The 16,984-nt window shown below is 44.1% G+C and overlaps 1 protein-coding gene across 2 annotated transcripts in view; it reads left to right on the top strand.

The window, feature by feature from the left end:
• Positions 1-16,984, top strand: part of prex2 (phosphatidylinositol-3,4,5-trisphosphate dependent Rac exchange factor 2) — a 352,555-nt gene that overhangs the window by 124,615 nt on the left and 210,956 nt on the right. For both annotated transcript variants that reach the window (XM_033019360.1, XM_033019359.1), the window contains 2 exons: positions 2,573-2,665; positions 3,410-3,558. In XM_033019360.1, the coding sequence (XP_032875251.1) occupies positions 2,573-2,665; positions 3,410-3,558 (242 nt within the window). The remainder of the gene's footprint in view (positions 1-2,572; positions 2,666-3,409; positions 3,559-16,984) is intronic.

Raw genomic sequence — 16,984 nt, 5'->3', positions numbered from 1 at the left:
CTGGACGATATTTTGACAATAGAACTTTCTCTTAGAATCGTGCGTGGGCGTTAGCTTTATCCAAAACAATAAGAGCTGAAACTGAGGTATCATCCATCATTGAAAATCAGGAAAAAATGCAGTTGTTGGAAATTGGAAACAAAAGGAAAAAAATATTACAGCTTGTCAGGCTAAGGTCAAACACATTTCTGTTCACATCACAAGAGTGTAGGAAGGAACTGCCGATGCTGGTTTACACCGAAGATAGACAGAAAATGCTGGAGTAACTCAGCGGGACAGGCAGCATTTCTGGAGAGAAGGAATGGGTGACTTAAGAAGGGTCATGACCTGAAATGTCACCCCATAGATGCTGCCCGTCCCGCTGAGTTACTCCAGCATTTTGTCATGCCCCAAGAGTGTCAGTGAGCGTCCAGTTATCTGTAACTGTTATTCTGTATTCCATCCCCACTCTGACCACTATGCCAAGAAACAGGATCTAGGCCTTTGAACTCTGTAAAAGGGAACAATCTGGAGCAAGTTACTTACTTTATGGATTGTGCTTTCTCATGTTTTCCTGGATATTTTTGTGCAGCTCTTTCATTGTCTTCACGGTTAAATATTGTTGTCATCACTTGACAAAAGTAAGTGTTGCTGTGGGGAAAAGCTATTGATTAAGTCATCTTGCTGATGAGGGCTACGAGAGAGGTAAAGAGAGAGAGAGAGAGATGAATCCATTGATCCGTTGAATGTGGAGACTGTGTAGGAAGGAACTGCAGATGCTGGTTTAAACCGAAGATAGACACAAAATGCTGGAGTAACTCAGCGGGACAGGCAGCATCTCTGGAGAGAAGGAATGGGTGATGTTTCGGGTCGAGACTCTTCTTCAGACTGGTTGGATGGAAATTAAGGTGGAAGGGAACACTATTCTTGCTCACTCTGGTGGATGAGCAAGTGGATGAGCAGAGGTGTGTGAATTTGATGGCAGGATGGAATGGAGTCCATGGAGGAAGAAGGATGAGAGGAAGTATACTTCAGATAGTTGTGGGATTCTGTAGGCTTGTAATTGATGTTTGTGCAAATATCTCCCTCAAGATGGTGACAGAGAAATCCAGAAAGGGAAGAGAAGAGACAGACTTGGACCATGTGAAAGTAAGAACAGGATGAATATTGGCAGAGAAACTAATTCCATTTTTGAGTTCCGTATAGGTCACAGGAAGCAGTGCCAATATAGTTGTCAATGTACTGGAAAAAGTTGATGAAGGAACCCAGATGGTAGTGAATTACAGATTATTGAATGAGCACGAGCACATGTAGTTCCCAGATCTAAATCTTTGAGCCTTTCTTGTATTCTCTCGCTTGAACCACTCTTATTAGCCTATCTCCCAGATGACCTTATCACAGTGCATCTGAACATCACCTTCTTCAGAGATATTCCGTGTGTCGATCTAATCCACCCCCTCTCGTTGCAACTTACAACTGACTAGTTTCTTTCTTTCCAGGTTTTACTGAATGGTCTTCAACCTGAAATATTAACTCTATTTCTCTTTCCACAATGACCAACAGACCTCCCAAAGATGCAAGCTTTCAAAATATTTTTTTCATACTTTGATGATAATATTTTAGTTGCTTTAAATCACAATGCGATCGAGCAGTTTTAACTCGATAATTTGTTCATTTATTTCATGTATTGACTTAACCATGGATAAAGTACATCTAAGCAAGATATCACCGTTTAGTGCAATTCTTAATTGCAAATCGAAGGTTATTTATTTCATTCACTTCAGTGAACAGGTGACACCAAATGGCCACGATGTTATCACTGCTGACGATGTCCTACGTTACTGTTCTGCTTTCAATGGCTTTGAAAAGTAACAAAACATGGGCAGATTAGCAATGCTGAGATTGCTGCAATAGATGCCAAGAAATATAATGTGTCGTTTATTGTACATTTTTGCTCGGGTGAAAATGTCAAAGACTAGATGGCATGGCTTTAAGGTGAGAGGAGCAAAGTTGAAAGGAGATGAATGGGGCAAATGTTTTACGCCAGAGAGGGGTGGGCACCTCAAACGCACTGCCCGGGTTGGTGGTGGAAGCAGATACAATAGTGGTGTTTAAGAGGCTTTTAGATAGGTGCATGCATATGCAGGGAATGGAGGGATATGTGCCATATGTACGCAGAGGAAATTAATTTAACAGCGTCATGTTTGGCACAGACATAGTGGGGTGAAGAGCCCATTCCTGTGCTGTATGTTTCTAAGTTCTATCTTCTCCATTAATCTAAAGTCTAGACCATTGCGTCAGAATGCTTTGAAACTGTTTCATGTGGTAGGAAATCCAAGTACCACATGGCATGTTTCTCTAAACAGAAAGGTTTTTCTCATTTACAAGATCTTAAAGTAGATCTAAATAACAGTAATATCATGGACATGCTGTGCACATGCAATTAATAATAAAATAATTGGTGCAATGCAGCATTTTAAAGAAAACAGCATATGTGACCAATTGATGTTGGGCCATGCAGACGTTTAAGTTTCTGTTATAAATTACTCAAACTATAGTCTAACTCTTTTGTATATTCTTTCACTGTCCTTAGATTAAAGCTCAGGATGAAAGTTATGGTTTCACTCTGGAGGAGAGAAACAAGGTTCCTATTGTGAAATCTGTGGAAAAAGGATCTTATGCTGAGGTGAAGTTCAGCAGATTTAAAAGTAAATCTTTTGGGGAATGATTGTTGCATTTTGAATTATCATAAATTTTTAAAATTATTGCACAACATTTAATGTTTGTGTAGTACATTTGTACCACTAAGTCTTAAAATCCTCAGATGTATGATGACTGATCTGGAAATGTTCAGTTGCTGTTGCATATTGGACTTTAATGCTGTTTACTGCATTGGACTCAGTTACGGTTTTCTTCTGCCATTTACCAAATGGTAAGTTGAGGGTTGATGTGTTTGAGAGGATGCCATGCACAAAGTTCAGGAAATTTGGAACAGAATCATGATGATCACCAACTTTTCCTGGGCAAAACCTGGCGATAGATTACAAAGCTCACCAAGGCTAACCATGGAATTTGAAGCAAAGGCAAAAAATAATAAATGTCTTGTTGAATTTTTAATTAAATATCAATATTTACAGTGTGAAAGTCTAAAGAAAATTACGTGTTTAATGAGAAATAAGTAATGCAGCTATGGTGACAATCTTTAAAAAAACCCAAACTTATTGGGCACAGTAAACATTATTACAGCTGCACAGTTAATTATTTGATTATAATATTTGACTAAACTATGTCTACACCATTGGAACTATCTGTAAATACAGGCTTTAAATGATTCACAATAATCTTCCATGACTCAACTTTTCTGCTGTTTCTGTAACTTATGTTGTGTGCAGAACTTATGTGCATTCCATTTTTATGTGATTCCACCCAGATGGCAGGCCTGGAGGTTGGGAAAAAGTTTTTTGCTATCAATGGAGATGTGGTTATCCAAAGACCCTTTCAGGAAGTTGAATGCTTCCTGCAGCAATGCATCAATAGCAAGAGGCCTCTCAGGGTACTTCTGAGCACAAAGCCACGAGAGTAAGTGCTTTTAATTTAGCTCATGCATTCAATAATGGAACACATACCTCAAAAATAACCTTCTTGTTTTCATTCACCAACAAACAATTCTAGATTTCACCCAACAACCTTCAGTCTTCAAGGACACAATAGAAAAATAATTCAACTGATGTAAATGATTTGGTTTACCTGAGGTTTACGATTACCTGATCTGTGCTGCTCATAGAATTATTTTTCAAAATTCAGTACCTCCTCACACCTCCGTTCCAGATGTTTAAATTGCAAAAATGTTTGAAGAGACACTGACATTTGATCCACTACTTCCTAACTCGACAGTACTGGAGACAACTTAGCTGTGGTGATTAAAGCTTGCTTTCTTTAGAGCATAATGATCTCTTCCCGGTAAATTTTCTTCTGAAACTTAAAGAATCATTTAATTTCATGTAAAAATGCAGAGTGAAGGTAAGATTCCTTCTGTATTATTCTGTGAGAATTTTCCCTGGAGGATGTTTTAATCAAGTTTGCACATGGAAGTCAGGTATTGGAGGATGGAGGCACAAGAAACAGCATATGCTGGAATCTTCAGCAAAACACAAACTCCTGGAGGAACCCAGCATGGCAGGCAGTATCTGGGGAGCAAATAGACAGACAACCCCTCAGGTTGGGACCCTCATTCTGTCTGAAGAAGGGACACAGCCGTAAGAGTTGTCTGTTCATTCCCTCCCCACATGCTGCCTGACCAACTGAGTTCCTGCAGCACTTTGTGTTTTACTCGGGCCTGATCAGCTTGGAGGACAATCCTGTGGTTGTTCAGAATCATGGGAATTTCTTATTTTCCTTCGAGTGTGCAGCATTTATGAAAGCCAATGCCTAGCAAGCAAATTCTGGAAATCTGAAATGAACACAAAGTGCTGGAAAGTCACTGAAAGTCAGCATGCAGGTACAGCAGGCAGTGAAGAAACGTAATGGCATCATGGCCTTCATTGCGAGAGGATTCGAGTTTAGGAGCAAGGAGGTCCTACTGCAGTTGCACAGAGTCCTGGTGAGATCACACTTGGAGTATTGTGTGTAGTTTTGGTCTCCTAATTTGAGGAAGGACAGTCTTGCTATTGAGGGAGTGCAGCGTAGGTTCACTGGGTTAATTACCGGGATGGCGGGACTGACATAATATGAAAGAATGGGTCGACTGGGCTTGTATTGACTGGAATTTAGAAGGATGAGAGTGGATCTTATAGAAACATATAAAATTCTTAAAGGATTGGACAGGCTAGATGCAAGAACAATGTTCGGATGTTGGGCGAGTCAAGGACCAGGGAACACAGTTTAAGAATAAGGGGTAGGTCATTGAGGATTGAGATGTGGAAAAACCTTTTTACCCAGAGAGTTGTGAATCTGTGAAAATCTCTGCCACAGTAGGCAATGGAGGCCAATTCTTCGGATGTTTTCAAGAGAGAGTTGGAATTAGTTCTTGGCGCTAACGGAATCAAGGGATATGGGGAAAAGCAGGAACTGGGTACTGATTTTGGATGATTAGCCATGATCATATTAAATGGCGGTGCTGGTTCGAATGGCCAAATGGCCTACTCCTGCACCTATTTTCTATGTTTCTATGAAATGGTCAGGCAACATCTTTGGAGGGAGCAAAACCGAGAATGTTCCAGGTTGCTGACCTACCAAACAGGGAGCAGGCCAATAGATCACCAAGCTTTTATTGCTGAGGATCTTTAAAACTTCCTGCAGCAACATTTCCCAAATAACAGTAAATACTAGTGAAACAATTCATGTGGTGATAGTAGGAAAGATCATCAAGTTGCCAAGCACAGTCATTGGACAAAGAAAGTTCTGACTCTGATTAGGCAACCACTTTTGATGTGATGATTTTCAGTTTATATGCATTTTGGCTTGCACTCACAATGTTCATGACCTCAACCGTGTTGTCAGGAGAGGAGACTGAGCAACTGAAAAAGAAGAGATTGATCCCTTGATGGATCTCAATATCCAATTTACAATGGGTTCGGACTGACCTTCATTAGTGCTTGGGATACAACTAGATGGCCATTATACATGCAATAGAAAGCCAAATTATTTATCATTTTACCACTGATGAAAACAAATAATCTTACCCTGGGGTATGAATTTGTTTGAAATTGAATGTGAGAAAATGTGAGTTTTAATGATCACTTGTGCAATATACCATTGCGAGTCTGGACTGTGATCTCCAGTTACATGATGTTTTCAGTTAAGGGCCTGTCCCACTGTACGAGGTAATTCAAGAGCTCTCCCTAGTTAAAAAAAAAATCAAACTCGTGGTTAGTACATAGAATGTACGTCGCGGGTACGTCGGAGCTCGGGACGTCTCTTAACGGCTTGTAACGCTAACGGCAGGTACTCGGGAAACGTGGTAAGCTCGTGAAGAGTCGTGAAGATTTTTCAACATGTTGAAAAAGGTCCACTGGAGCGGCTATTACCGTAATTCTCCAAGTTCGAATCAGGGGAAACTCGGGAGAACTAGCTCGTACAGTGGGACAGCCCCTTAAATGTCTATGCAAAAAAAAACAAGTGGTACATTACAATACATTTCCTATCAATACATACCAACCCCTTTTTTGCTGTTATCCTATCATTAAACATCATAAAGTGTTAGGATACCCAAGGAAACATAACAGCTATTATATTAGCAGTTATATTACATTGAGTAATGTATATTTTCCCCAATAATCACAATTTGTTATTTCATTATTTTTGGCATATTCCTTCTCTAAAATATTTTAATCAAACTAAATGCTGAATGATAAAATAAAATAATTTTACCAAGGTTTTCTAGTTTTGAATAATTATAACAATCAACTGAAACATACTTAATTATTTTCATAGAATCAAATTATAATTGATATATTAAGTTATTCTTTAAAACTTCAATATCAGGAGGTGAATCAAATAAAATAATAGAAAAATAAATATTTCAGACCAAGTAGTGAGGCAGCCGCTGCTCCAATTGAAACATATGTATGCCTCCTTTCATTCTTTGGCTTTTCAATATGCATCAATTGGTGCAGGGATCCTGAAGTGCTCAGGTATTGTGAATGAGACATTGTCTACTTCGACCATTCCTATTACTTCCCTTCGATTGAGTTGGTGAGGAAAATTGGAATCTGGAGAAACTTGTATCAGGAGTTCTGACCATAAAACTCCCAGTGGAATGATAGATATTTAGCATGCATTCTGCAACGTGACTACGGGTGCTGTCTGTACGAAGTTTGTACGTTCTCCCCATAACCTGCGTGGGTTTTCCCCGGGAGCTCCGGTTTCCTCCCACACTCCAAAAGACATCCAGGTTTGTAGGTTAATTGGCTTGGTAAAATTGTAAATTGTCCCTTGTGTGTGCAAGATGGTGTTAGTTTGCGGGAATTGCTGGTTGCTGCGGAATCGGTGGACCAAAGGGCTTTCCGCGCTGTACCTCTAAACTAAACGAAAAAATTAAATAAAAAGTGCAGTAAGATAGTTGTGATCAATCCTTTCTAATTTATATAGTTGTACTTCCGGTGGCGCTGGTGCCAGCAGCCTCCACCTACAGCCCGGTATCTTTTTGTTTTTTTGTTTATTTAGTTATGTAAAAGTGTGTTTTTTTGTGTTTTTTTTGTGTTTTGATGTGGGGGAAGAGGGTACGGTGCGGGGGATACCGTCCTTCAGCCGCTTCCTGGTGAAGACGCGACTATTATTCGAGTCGCGTCCTCGCCCCCCCCCCCCCAGCGGCCTACCTACTGGATTGGCGTGGCCTTTCCTGCTGGGATCGACCAGAGCTCCAGCAGCGGCGGGACAGCGCTGTAACATCGCGGGGCTGGCGATGCCTTACCGGGGATCGCCGTCTGGAGCCCGGAATGCTGGACCTGCGGCACCGACATCATGGAGCTGCGGTTTGCGGGTTTGCGGGCTCCCAACGCGGGCGGCGCTGATGGACAGCGCGGGGTCCTGTGACTCTGCCCGGCTCGGCCGCTGCGGACTCGGGAGCTGCGGACTCGGGAGCTGCGGACTCGGGAGCTGTGGGAGGCGGCTGATCTGGAGGTCCAGGCCGCTGAGGAGGAGGATTTTCACCGTCGGGGTTCGGCGTCGGCGTTCCACCGGCCCGGCGTGAGGGCCTGGGCATCGGGCCGCCCGGGGCGGCGACTGCGGGTGCTAGGAAGGCCTCGACCACAAGTGAACATCTGGGAAGAACGGAGGGGAGGCTGGCTGGACTATGGTGCCTTCCTCACCTTGGTGCCACTGTGTTATGTTGTGTCGTGGACTTTCAGTGTTTGTGCTTTTTTTTAATTTCTATTTTATTTTTAATATGTTTTATTATTTATTATTATTTATTTATTTTTATTTTTATGATACTGCCTGTAAGGGAAATTCATTTTGTTGTCTCTAACTGAGACAATGACAATAAATTTGAATACAATACAATACAATACAATTATTCAAATGCATGCAATGTGTCATATAACTGTTGTTCTGCCTATTTTGGGAATGACCAGAATTCAAAAAGAAAATGTTGAAGTTGCACAGTGATCATGATGCTTTGGTGCCTATATTTACTCTTTGTTGTATTTTGAGACAAAACATGCTGTGGATGCCTTCTGGAGAAAATGATCTGCCTCAAGCATTAGATAATAATAAGAACCAAGGCACAATTAGGGCTACTTGGCCAAAGCGGTGCAAAGGTATGAAAAAAGGTTATTCTGGAGTTGTGAAGGAAAACAAAACAAAAATGTTCAGTTTTAGAATGTATGATTTTGAAGAGTGAGAAGCTGGACGAGAAAATATTGTTTGAAAATAAATGCATCCAAACTGGTGATTTTATGGTATTCTTGCTGCTGTTAAGAACATTCTTGATTTCTTACATTGGCTTCTCCATTCATATTTAAAACAAATCCACAGACTTGTTTTGGGTTGGAATTTAATCCAACACCAATCTCATTTTAACTCCCCTCTCATTCTGAGCAACTGTACAATGTTGTACACTGACACATTCTGGACCACACCAACATGCTGGGGGCAATTCATTATAATTACTTAACTGATGAATCCTCACATCTTCAAGATGCGGGATGCGGGATGCAACCAGAGCCAGAAATTTAATTTGTTAAAATTAAAATTAAAATTGTTAGAAGTTTCCTCACTCATCTCTTGGTTATTCACGGAGTCTTTCAATGAAGTTCATCACAAACTGCAGAGGTTTTTTTTTCTCCATAGTACTGAATAATCCTTCGATTTGAATTCACTTTAGTAGCTTATAGTTGTGTTATATTTTTATATTTTAGCATGTTTTATTTCAACTTCCATTTTTTTAATAATATATTGCAGTTGTTAATTACTTGACATAGGTTACTTGCAATACTTTTCTACCAAAGCTTCCTCTCAATCTTTCTTTATCAAGTTCAAGTTCAAGTGAGTTTATTATCATGTGTCCCTGTATAGGACAATGAAATTCTTGCTTTGGTTCAGCACACAGAACATAGTAGGCATTTACTACAAAACAGATAAGTGTGACCATATACCATAATATAAATATATACACACATGAATAAATAAACTGATAAAGTGCAAATAACAGAAAATGGGTTATTAATAATCAGAGTTTTGTCCGGGCCAGGTTTGCTGTGGGGAAGTAGCTATTCCTGAACCTGGTTGTTGCAGTCTTCAGGCTCCTGTACCTTCTACCTGAGGTAGCAGGGAGATGAGTGTGTGGCCAGGATGGTGTGGGTCTTTGATGATACTGCCAGCCTTTTTGAGGCAGCGACTGCGATAAATCCCCTCAATGGAAGGAAGGTCAGAGCCGATGATGGACTGGGCAGTGTTTACTACTTTTTGTAGTCTTTTCCTCTCCAGGGCGCTCAAATTGCCGAACCAAGCCACGATGCAACCGGTCAGCATGCTCTCTACTCCTACTCCTTCCAAAGTCCACAATCAGTTCCTTGGTTTTGCTGGTGTTGAGGGCCAGGTTATTGCGCTGGCACCATATGGACAGTTGCTCGATTTCTCTTCTATACTCTGACTCATCCCCATCAGTGATACGCCCCACAACAGTGGTGTCGTCAGCGAACTTGATGATGGAGTTCGCACTGCGACTGGCTACGCAGTCATGAGTATAGAGTGAGTACAGCAGGGGGCTGAGCACGCAGCCTTGAGGTGCTCCCGTGCTGATTGTTATCGAGGCTGACACATTTCCACCAATACGAACAGACTGTGGTCTGTGAATGCCGAAGTCGAGGATCCAATTGCAGAGGGATGCGCAGAGACCCAGTTCTGCGAGTTTGGTAACCAGCTTGGAGGGGATGATTGTGTTAAATGCCGAGCTGTAATCGATGAATAACAGCCTGACATATGAGTTTTTGTTGTCCAAGTGGTCCAGAGCGGAGTGGAGGGCCAGGAAGATCGCATCCACCATTGATCTGTTGTGGCGGTAAGCGAACTGCAGTGGGTCCAGGTTTTTGTCGAGGTAGGAGTTGATTTGCTCCATGATCAACCTCTCAAAGCACTTCATCACCACCGGCGTTAGTGCCACTGGTCGATAGTCATTGAGGCACGTCACCTTACTCTTCTTGGGCACTGGTATAATTGATGCCCTTTTAAAGCAGGTGGGGACCTCAGACCTCAGAAGTGAGAGGTTGAAAATGTCCGTAAAAACTCCAGCCAGTTGGTCCGCACAGGTTTTTAGAACACGACCGGGTATACTATCAGGTCCAGGTGCTTTTCGGGGGATCACCCCTCTGAAGGATTTCCTGACGTCGGCCTCTGTGACTGAGACTGAAATGCCATCACAGCGAATGGGGGATCGGGAAGGCACATCAGTATTCTCCCTATCAAAGCGTGCGTAAAACGCATTGAGCTCGTCAGGGAGTGATGTTTCGCCGACATTCGAGCTGCCTCCTGGTTTCGCCTTGTAGGAGGTGATTGCATTCAGGCCCCGCCACAGCTGCTGAACATCTGTCTCATCCTCCAGTTTGGAGCAGAAGTCCCTTTTGGCCTTTTTGATGGCCTTACCAAGGTCGTATCTGGACTTCATGTAGGCCACTGTATCATTGGAAGTGAATGCCCTGTGTCTGGACTTCAGAAGAGTGCGGATCTCAAAGTTCATTAAAGGTTTCTGATTGGGAAACACTCGGAAGGTTTTTGTAGGGATGCAGTCCTCCACACATTTCTTTACGAAGTCCGTAACGACTGTGGCGTATTCGTTCAAGTCCGTTGCCGAGTCCTTGAACATTGCCCAGTCTACAGACTCCAAACAGTACTGGAGTTGTTCCTCTGCCCCCCCCCCCCCCGACCAGCTCAGTACTGTCCTCACTTCTGGGGGTGCGCTCTTCAACTGCTGCCTGTAGGCAGGAAGAAGCAACACCGCAGTATGGTCGGATTTACCGAAGTGAGGGCGAGGGATAGAACGATAGGCATTCTTAATGGTGGTGTAGCAGTGGTCGAGGGTGTTAGGTCCTCTGGTGCAGCAGGAGACATGTTGGTGGAAGTTAGGGAGTGATTTCTTTAGGTTTGCCTAATTGAAGTCCCCAGCAATGGTGGTAAATGCCTCGGGGTAAGACTTCTGGTGTTTGTTGACCATGGCGTGCAGCTCCTCCAGCGCCAGACGGACGTCTGCCTGGGTGGGATGTAGACCGCGGTCAGGATAATGGAGGTGAATTCCCTTGGGAGGTACAAGGGACGGCACTTCACCACCAGATGTTCGAGGTGTGGCGAGCAGGAGTTGGACAGGACTGCCACATCTGAGCACCACGCAGAGTTGACCATGAGGCAGACGCCCCCTCCTCTCCCTTTCCCAGATGCCAGGGTACGGTCCATACGGTGGATGGAGAAACCTTCAGGCTGGACCGCTGAGTCTGAGGAGCTGGGGGTGAGCCATGTCTCTGTGAAACAGAACACAGAGCATTCCCTCAGCCTTTGATAAAGCAGCCTTGCCCTTAAGTCCTCCACTTTGTTTTCAAGGGACTGTACGTTGGCCAGTAGGATAGTAGGGAGAGGGGGCCGAAGTCCCCTGCGCTTCATTCTGACCTGAAGTCCTGCCCGTCGGCCACGTTTCCGGACACAATGGAGGCCTCCCCTTTGTTTCCAGGTACTGTGCTTGCTGTACCTGCTGTTTCTGCGGACCTGCGCTGGAACGGGGATTCCCTCACAGACGGCAACTCCAGCTCCGTAACGAACGGGGGTTCCCTCAAAGTCGGCAGCTGCAGCTCCGTTGTTCCTGGAAGATCCAGCCCGTTGGCTCTGGGGATCATCCCGGGGTCTCCAGGTACCGTACCTGGGTTCCTCAGTCGGGTCGGGTGATTTCCAGCCAGCGTGGGAAAATTTAAAGTCCGGTCCAATATCATTGGATATACATCAAAATATAATAAAACTGATAATCTTACACCCTAAGAACCAATGGTGCCAAATTTACAGATATTTTATGTTAATACCTTGACTCAATTTAATTCAATTTTAATTAATTACATGGTAGTATTACATTGTTTTCGTTAACTCAATAAGTAATAAAAGACTGCGGGAACTGGAGGCTCTGGAGAGTTTCAAAGGAGTGTGGGAAACAGTGTTCCACATAGTTTAAATGGAACTGGGGAAATAGGTACTAACTACTTTTGGAGGGAATGAATGAGATGCTGCCAGAGTGAATTTTAAGGAAGTGCAGAAAACAGGGCTCCAGTGAGTTTACAGAGAACAGAAGAAACAGATTTCTGGTGATTTTGTAGGGAATGTAGGAAGTGAGGCTCCAGTAAATTTGGTAGGACTGTGGAAAATGAGGTTCGGGTGAATTTGGGTGAGTGTGGGAAACAGCATTGTGAGCCAAATGCTGAACTGTTGGGATTTCTGAACAAACAATTTTATGCTACTTGTACTGCTGGGACCAATGTGTCCTTCCCCCATGAGCTCAATGTATTTTGTGCATTGTCAAAGGATCTGGTGCACTCATGCCTATGGTCACTGGAGCAGATGTGAGATCGGCCTTCCTAAAGTAAAGTAAAGTATCCTTTATTGTCATTCAGACATTTCAGTCTGAATGAAATTATATACCTTGCAGTCATAACATAGAATAAAATAACAAAACACACAGTTAACACAGTTTAACATCCACAACAGTGAGTCTACCAGGCATCTCCTTGGAATGCAAAAGTCTTAAAGTCCTTGTCTCCTCCCTCCTCGTTCTCCCTCTGCGTTGAGGCGATCCAGGATTCCGATGTTGGGACCCTGCTGGGTGATGGTAAGTCCAACGGCCGCATCCGAGCTCCGCGAACGGGCTGGTTCGACCTCCGCGGCTTGGGGCGGTCGAAGCTGCCGCCCTCCAGTCCAGCGGGAGCTCCGAAGAACCGATCACCAACCTGGGACCTGCAAGCTCCCGACGTTGTCATCCACTGGGCCCGCAGCCGAGTCCACTGAGCCTGCGGCCGAGCCTCCGAAGTCGGGTCACAGCGCCACCACAGCCCCGAAGTTGGCCAGCCTCGCGTTGTAAAGTCCTGGCTCTGCTTCCGGAGCCTCGAGGTCGGTCCCAGTTGGAGGCCACCAGCTCCACGATTAGGCCTCAGCGCAGACCCAGACGGGGGATACGACAAAAAAAGAAAAGACAGACGGACTGCAGGTGAGCCGCAGCTGCTTGCGCTGCACCGCTACTTCCGGAATGTGAGTGAACCTGCAGAAAGGAATAGGCCTGGACAGCCTCGTAATTTAGATCTGTGTGGACTAGCTGGCAGGATTAACGGACATTTAAATCTCTCCCTACTCCATTCGTCTTTCTCACCTGCCTTACGAAGATCACTATCTTAATGAATACAATGCAGTGTAATGTCCACCATCAGAAAGTGCTGTAAAAAGCTAGTCAAGATCCACATTAACTCCAGCCTCCCAAACAGTTTTGATCCACAACTGTTCGGCAATCGTTGCAACAGGTACATGGCAGATGCCATCAACCTGGTCTTACATTCATCATTGGAACACTTGATAACAAGGACACCCACTTAATAACATCCTATTTATTGACTATGGCTCCACCTTCAGCACTATAATCCTAACCAAATTCATGTCTGCACTCCTGGACCTAGGTGTAAGCACCCCCCTCTGCAATTGGATCCTTGTCTTCCTGACTCATAGACCACAGTCAGAGACTTGCTAGAATGTGTTCTTGGCATCTTTGTATGATTCCTACACTCCCGGCTGTGTGGCCAAATTTACTCTTTAACTCCATTTACAAGTTTTCAGGACAGACTGTTGTAGAGGGACGGACCTTGACAATGACTACTGGAGAGAGTTAGGGAGCATTGTATCAATAGTAATCTCTCTCTCCGTGTCCCAGGCAGCATCAATATTGACAAGTCGAGATGGTCAAAAGCTACAAGTTCCTTGGTGTAAATATCATCAACAATTTGTCCAAACCAACTACTATGGCCCAAAAAGTACATTTATACCTCTTCTTCCTCAGAAGACTAAAGAAGTTTGGCGTGTCTCCAACGACTTACCAACATCTTGTGCACAGTAGAAAGAATCCTATCAGGATGCATAGCAACTCCCCTGGATGGCCTTTAGACCTTTAAACCTTCTTTAGACCTTTTCATTTCCAACTGCTGGCGGGACATCAAACGCCTCAACTTTTCCACTACTCCTTGCTTACTCTAACCTCTCCCCCCCTCCTGAATGTACAGCCCTCTGCAGATAATCAAACCCACTGACAAGGGAGGTGCTGTGGTAGTCTGGCATGCTGACCCCTACTGGACTGAGGTAATGCGACAACTCTCAGACACATCCTCCTACTTATCCTTGGACCATGACCCCCGCAGATGAGCACCAGACCTTAATCTCAAACACGATTACTGATTTCATTACTTCCGGCTCTCTACCCTCTAAAGCCTCCAACCTTTTCGTTCCCCAGCCCTGCAAGGCCCGATTTTATCTTCTCCCCAAAATCCACAAACAATGTCAGACCCATTGTTTCTGCTTGTTCATGTCCCACCGTATTAATTTCCACATACCTCACTCCATTCTATCCCCCTTGGTCCAATCCCTCCCTACCTATGTCCAAGACACCTCACACGCTCTTCGTCTCCTCAATGACTTCCGTTTCCCAGGCCCCCACTCCCTCATCTTTACTATGGATGTCCAGTCACTCTGCACCTCCATCCCCCAGTAGGATGGTCTTAAAGCCCTCCGTTTCTTCCTTGACCGAAGAACCAACCAAATTCTGTCTACCAATACTCTCCTTTGTCTCCTCCCACTTCCTCCAAATCTAAGGCGCAGCTATGGGCACACGCATGGGCCCCAGCTATGCCTGCCTCTTAGTTGGGTACGTCGAACAATCACTGTTCCAGGGATACACTGGCCCAATCCCCGAACTTTACCTCTGCTACATTGACGACTGCATTGGTGCTACCTCCTGCACCTATGCAGAATTCACTGACTTCATCAACTTCACCACCAATTTCCATCCGGCACTCAAATTCACTTGAACAATCTCTGACATCTCCCTACCGTTTCTAAATCTCACCGTCTCCATCACAGGAAACAGACTATTGACCGACACCTACTACAAACCATCTGACCCATATCTATCTGGGCTACACTTCATCCCACCCTCACCGTCTCCATCACAGGAAACAGATTATTGACCGACACCTACTACAAACCATCTGACCCATATCTATCTGGGCTACACTTCATCCCACCCTGCTTCCTGTAAAGACTCTATCCCCTACTCCCAATTCCTCCGTCTACGCTGCATCTGTGCCCAGGATTAAGTTTTCCATATCAGGGCGTCGGAGATGTCCTCATTCTTTAGGTAACGGGGGTTCCCGTCTTCCATTACAGATGAGGCTCTCACTAGGGTCTCCTCAATATCCCGCAGCTCTGCTCTTGCTCCCCCTCCCCCCCATTTGTAACAAGGACAGAGCCCCTTGTCCTCACCTTCCACCCCATGAGCCGTCACATCTATATATTACTAAAAGTCTGTTCTTGACTGGTTTTGGCCATCTGTGCTGCGATTTCCGAGAGAACGCCGCCACCTACGGCCGTCATTTTTGGCCACCTTGCTCAGAGCCCCCCTCCGCCACATGTGTGCTGAGGATTTTTCCCGTCGACTAAAAATTAGAGATATTAATGTTTTTACGAAATTCACCATTCTCTCTGCTGCCCCCGCTGGCGGCAGAGGGGAGGGACTATAAAACCAGGAAGTGGTGTGCCACACAGTCTCTTCAAGATGGAGGAAGGCAGAGGGTCACGTTTCTCTGAGCTGTGAATAACACTGAACACATGTCTACTCAAATGTAAGTGCCCTTAGTGGTTCTAAAATGCTTGCAGAATGTGTCTATTGGTTCTAAAGCTTGCAAAAAAGTGTCTATTGGTTCTAAAACTTGCAAAAAAAAAGTCTATTGGTTCTAAAGCTTGCAAAAAAAGTTATTGATTCTAAAGCTTGCAAAACAATTGTGTATTGGTTCTAAAACTTGCAAAAGAAATGTCTATTGGTTCTAAAGCTTGCAAAAAGTGCCTGTATTGGTTCTAAAGCTTGTAAAAAAATGTCTATTGGTTCTAAAGCTTGCAAAAAAATGTCTATTGGTTCTAAAGCTTGCAAAAAAATGCCTATTGGTTCTAAAGCTTGCAAAAAATGTCTCTATTGGTTCTAAAGCTTGCAAAAAAAATGTCTATTGTTTCTACAGCTTGCAAAAAAAATGTCTATTGGTTCTAAAATGCTTGGCTTGGCTTGGCTTGGCTTGGGTGTGTCTTGAAATTGAAAGGCACTACTTACTGCAAATGGCGGCATGAGTTGAAAGGCACTACTTACTGCAAATGGTGGCTTGGGAGCTTTGGCTTGAAGTTGAAAGGCACTACTTACTGCAAATGGTGGCTTGGGTGTGGCTTGGGTGTGGCTTGAAGTTGAAAGACACCACTTACTGCAAATGGTGGCATGAAGTTGAAAGGCACAACTTACTGCAAATGGTGGATTGGTTGCTTTGGCTTGAAGTTGAAAGGCACTACTTACTGCAAATGGTGGCTTGGGAGCTTTGACTTGAAGTTAAAAGGCACTACTTACTGCAAATGGGGGGGCATCGGTGCATTGGCTTGAAGTTGAAAGGCACTACTTACTGCAAATTGTGGCTTGAAGTTGAAAGACACTACTTACTGCAAATGGTGGCATGAAGTTGAAAGGCACTACTTACTGCAAATGGTGGCTTGGGAGCTTTGACTTGAAGTTGAAAGGCACTACTTACTGCAAATGATGGCTTGGGTGTGGCTTGAAGTTGAAAGGCACTACTTACTGCAGATGGTGGCTTGGGTGCAATGGCTTGAAGTTAAAATGCATTACTTACTGCAAATGGGGGCGTGGGTGCATTGGCTTGAAGTTGAAAAGCACTAGTTACTGCAAATGGAGGCTTGGGAGCTTTGGCTTGAAGTTGAAAGGCACTATTACAGCAAATGGTGGCTTGGTTGC

The sequence above is a fragment of the Amblyraja radiata genome, chromosome 4 (assembly GCF_010909765.2).
Source record: "Amblyraja radiata isolate CabotCenter1 chromosome 4, sAmbRad1.1.pri, whole genome shotgun sequence".
Taxonomy (NCBI): Eukaryota; Metazoa; Chordata; class Chondrichthyes; order Rajiformes; family Rajidae; genus Amblyraja; species Amblyraja radiata.
Note: the sequence above shows the minus strand (reverse complement) of the source record. Positions and strands in the feature narration are given on the sequence as shown.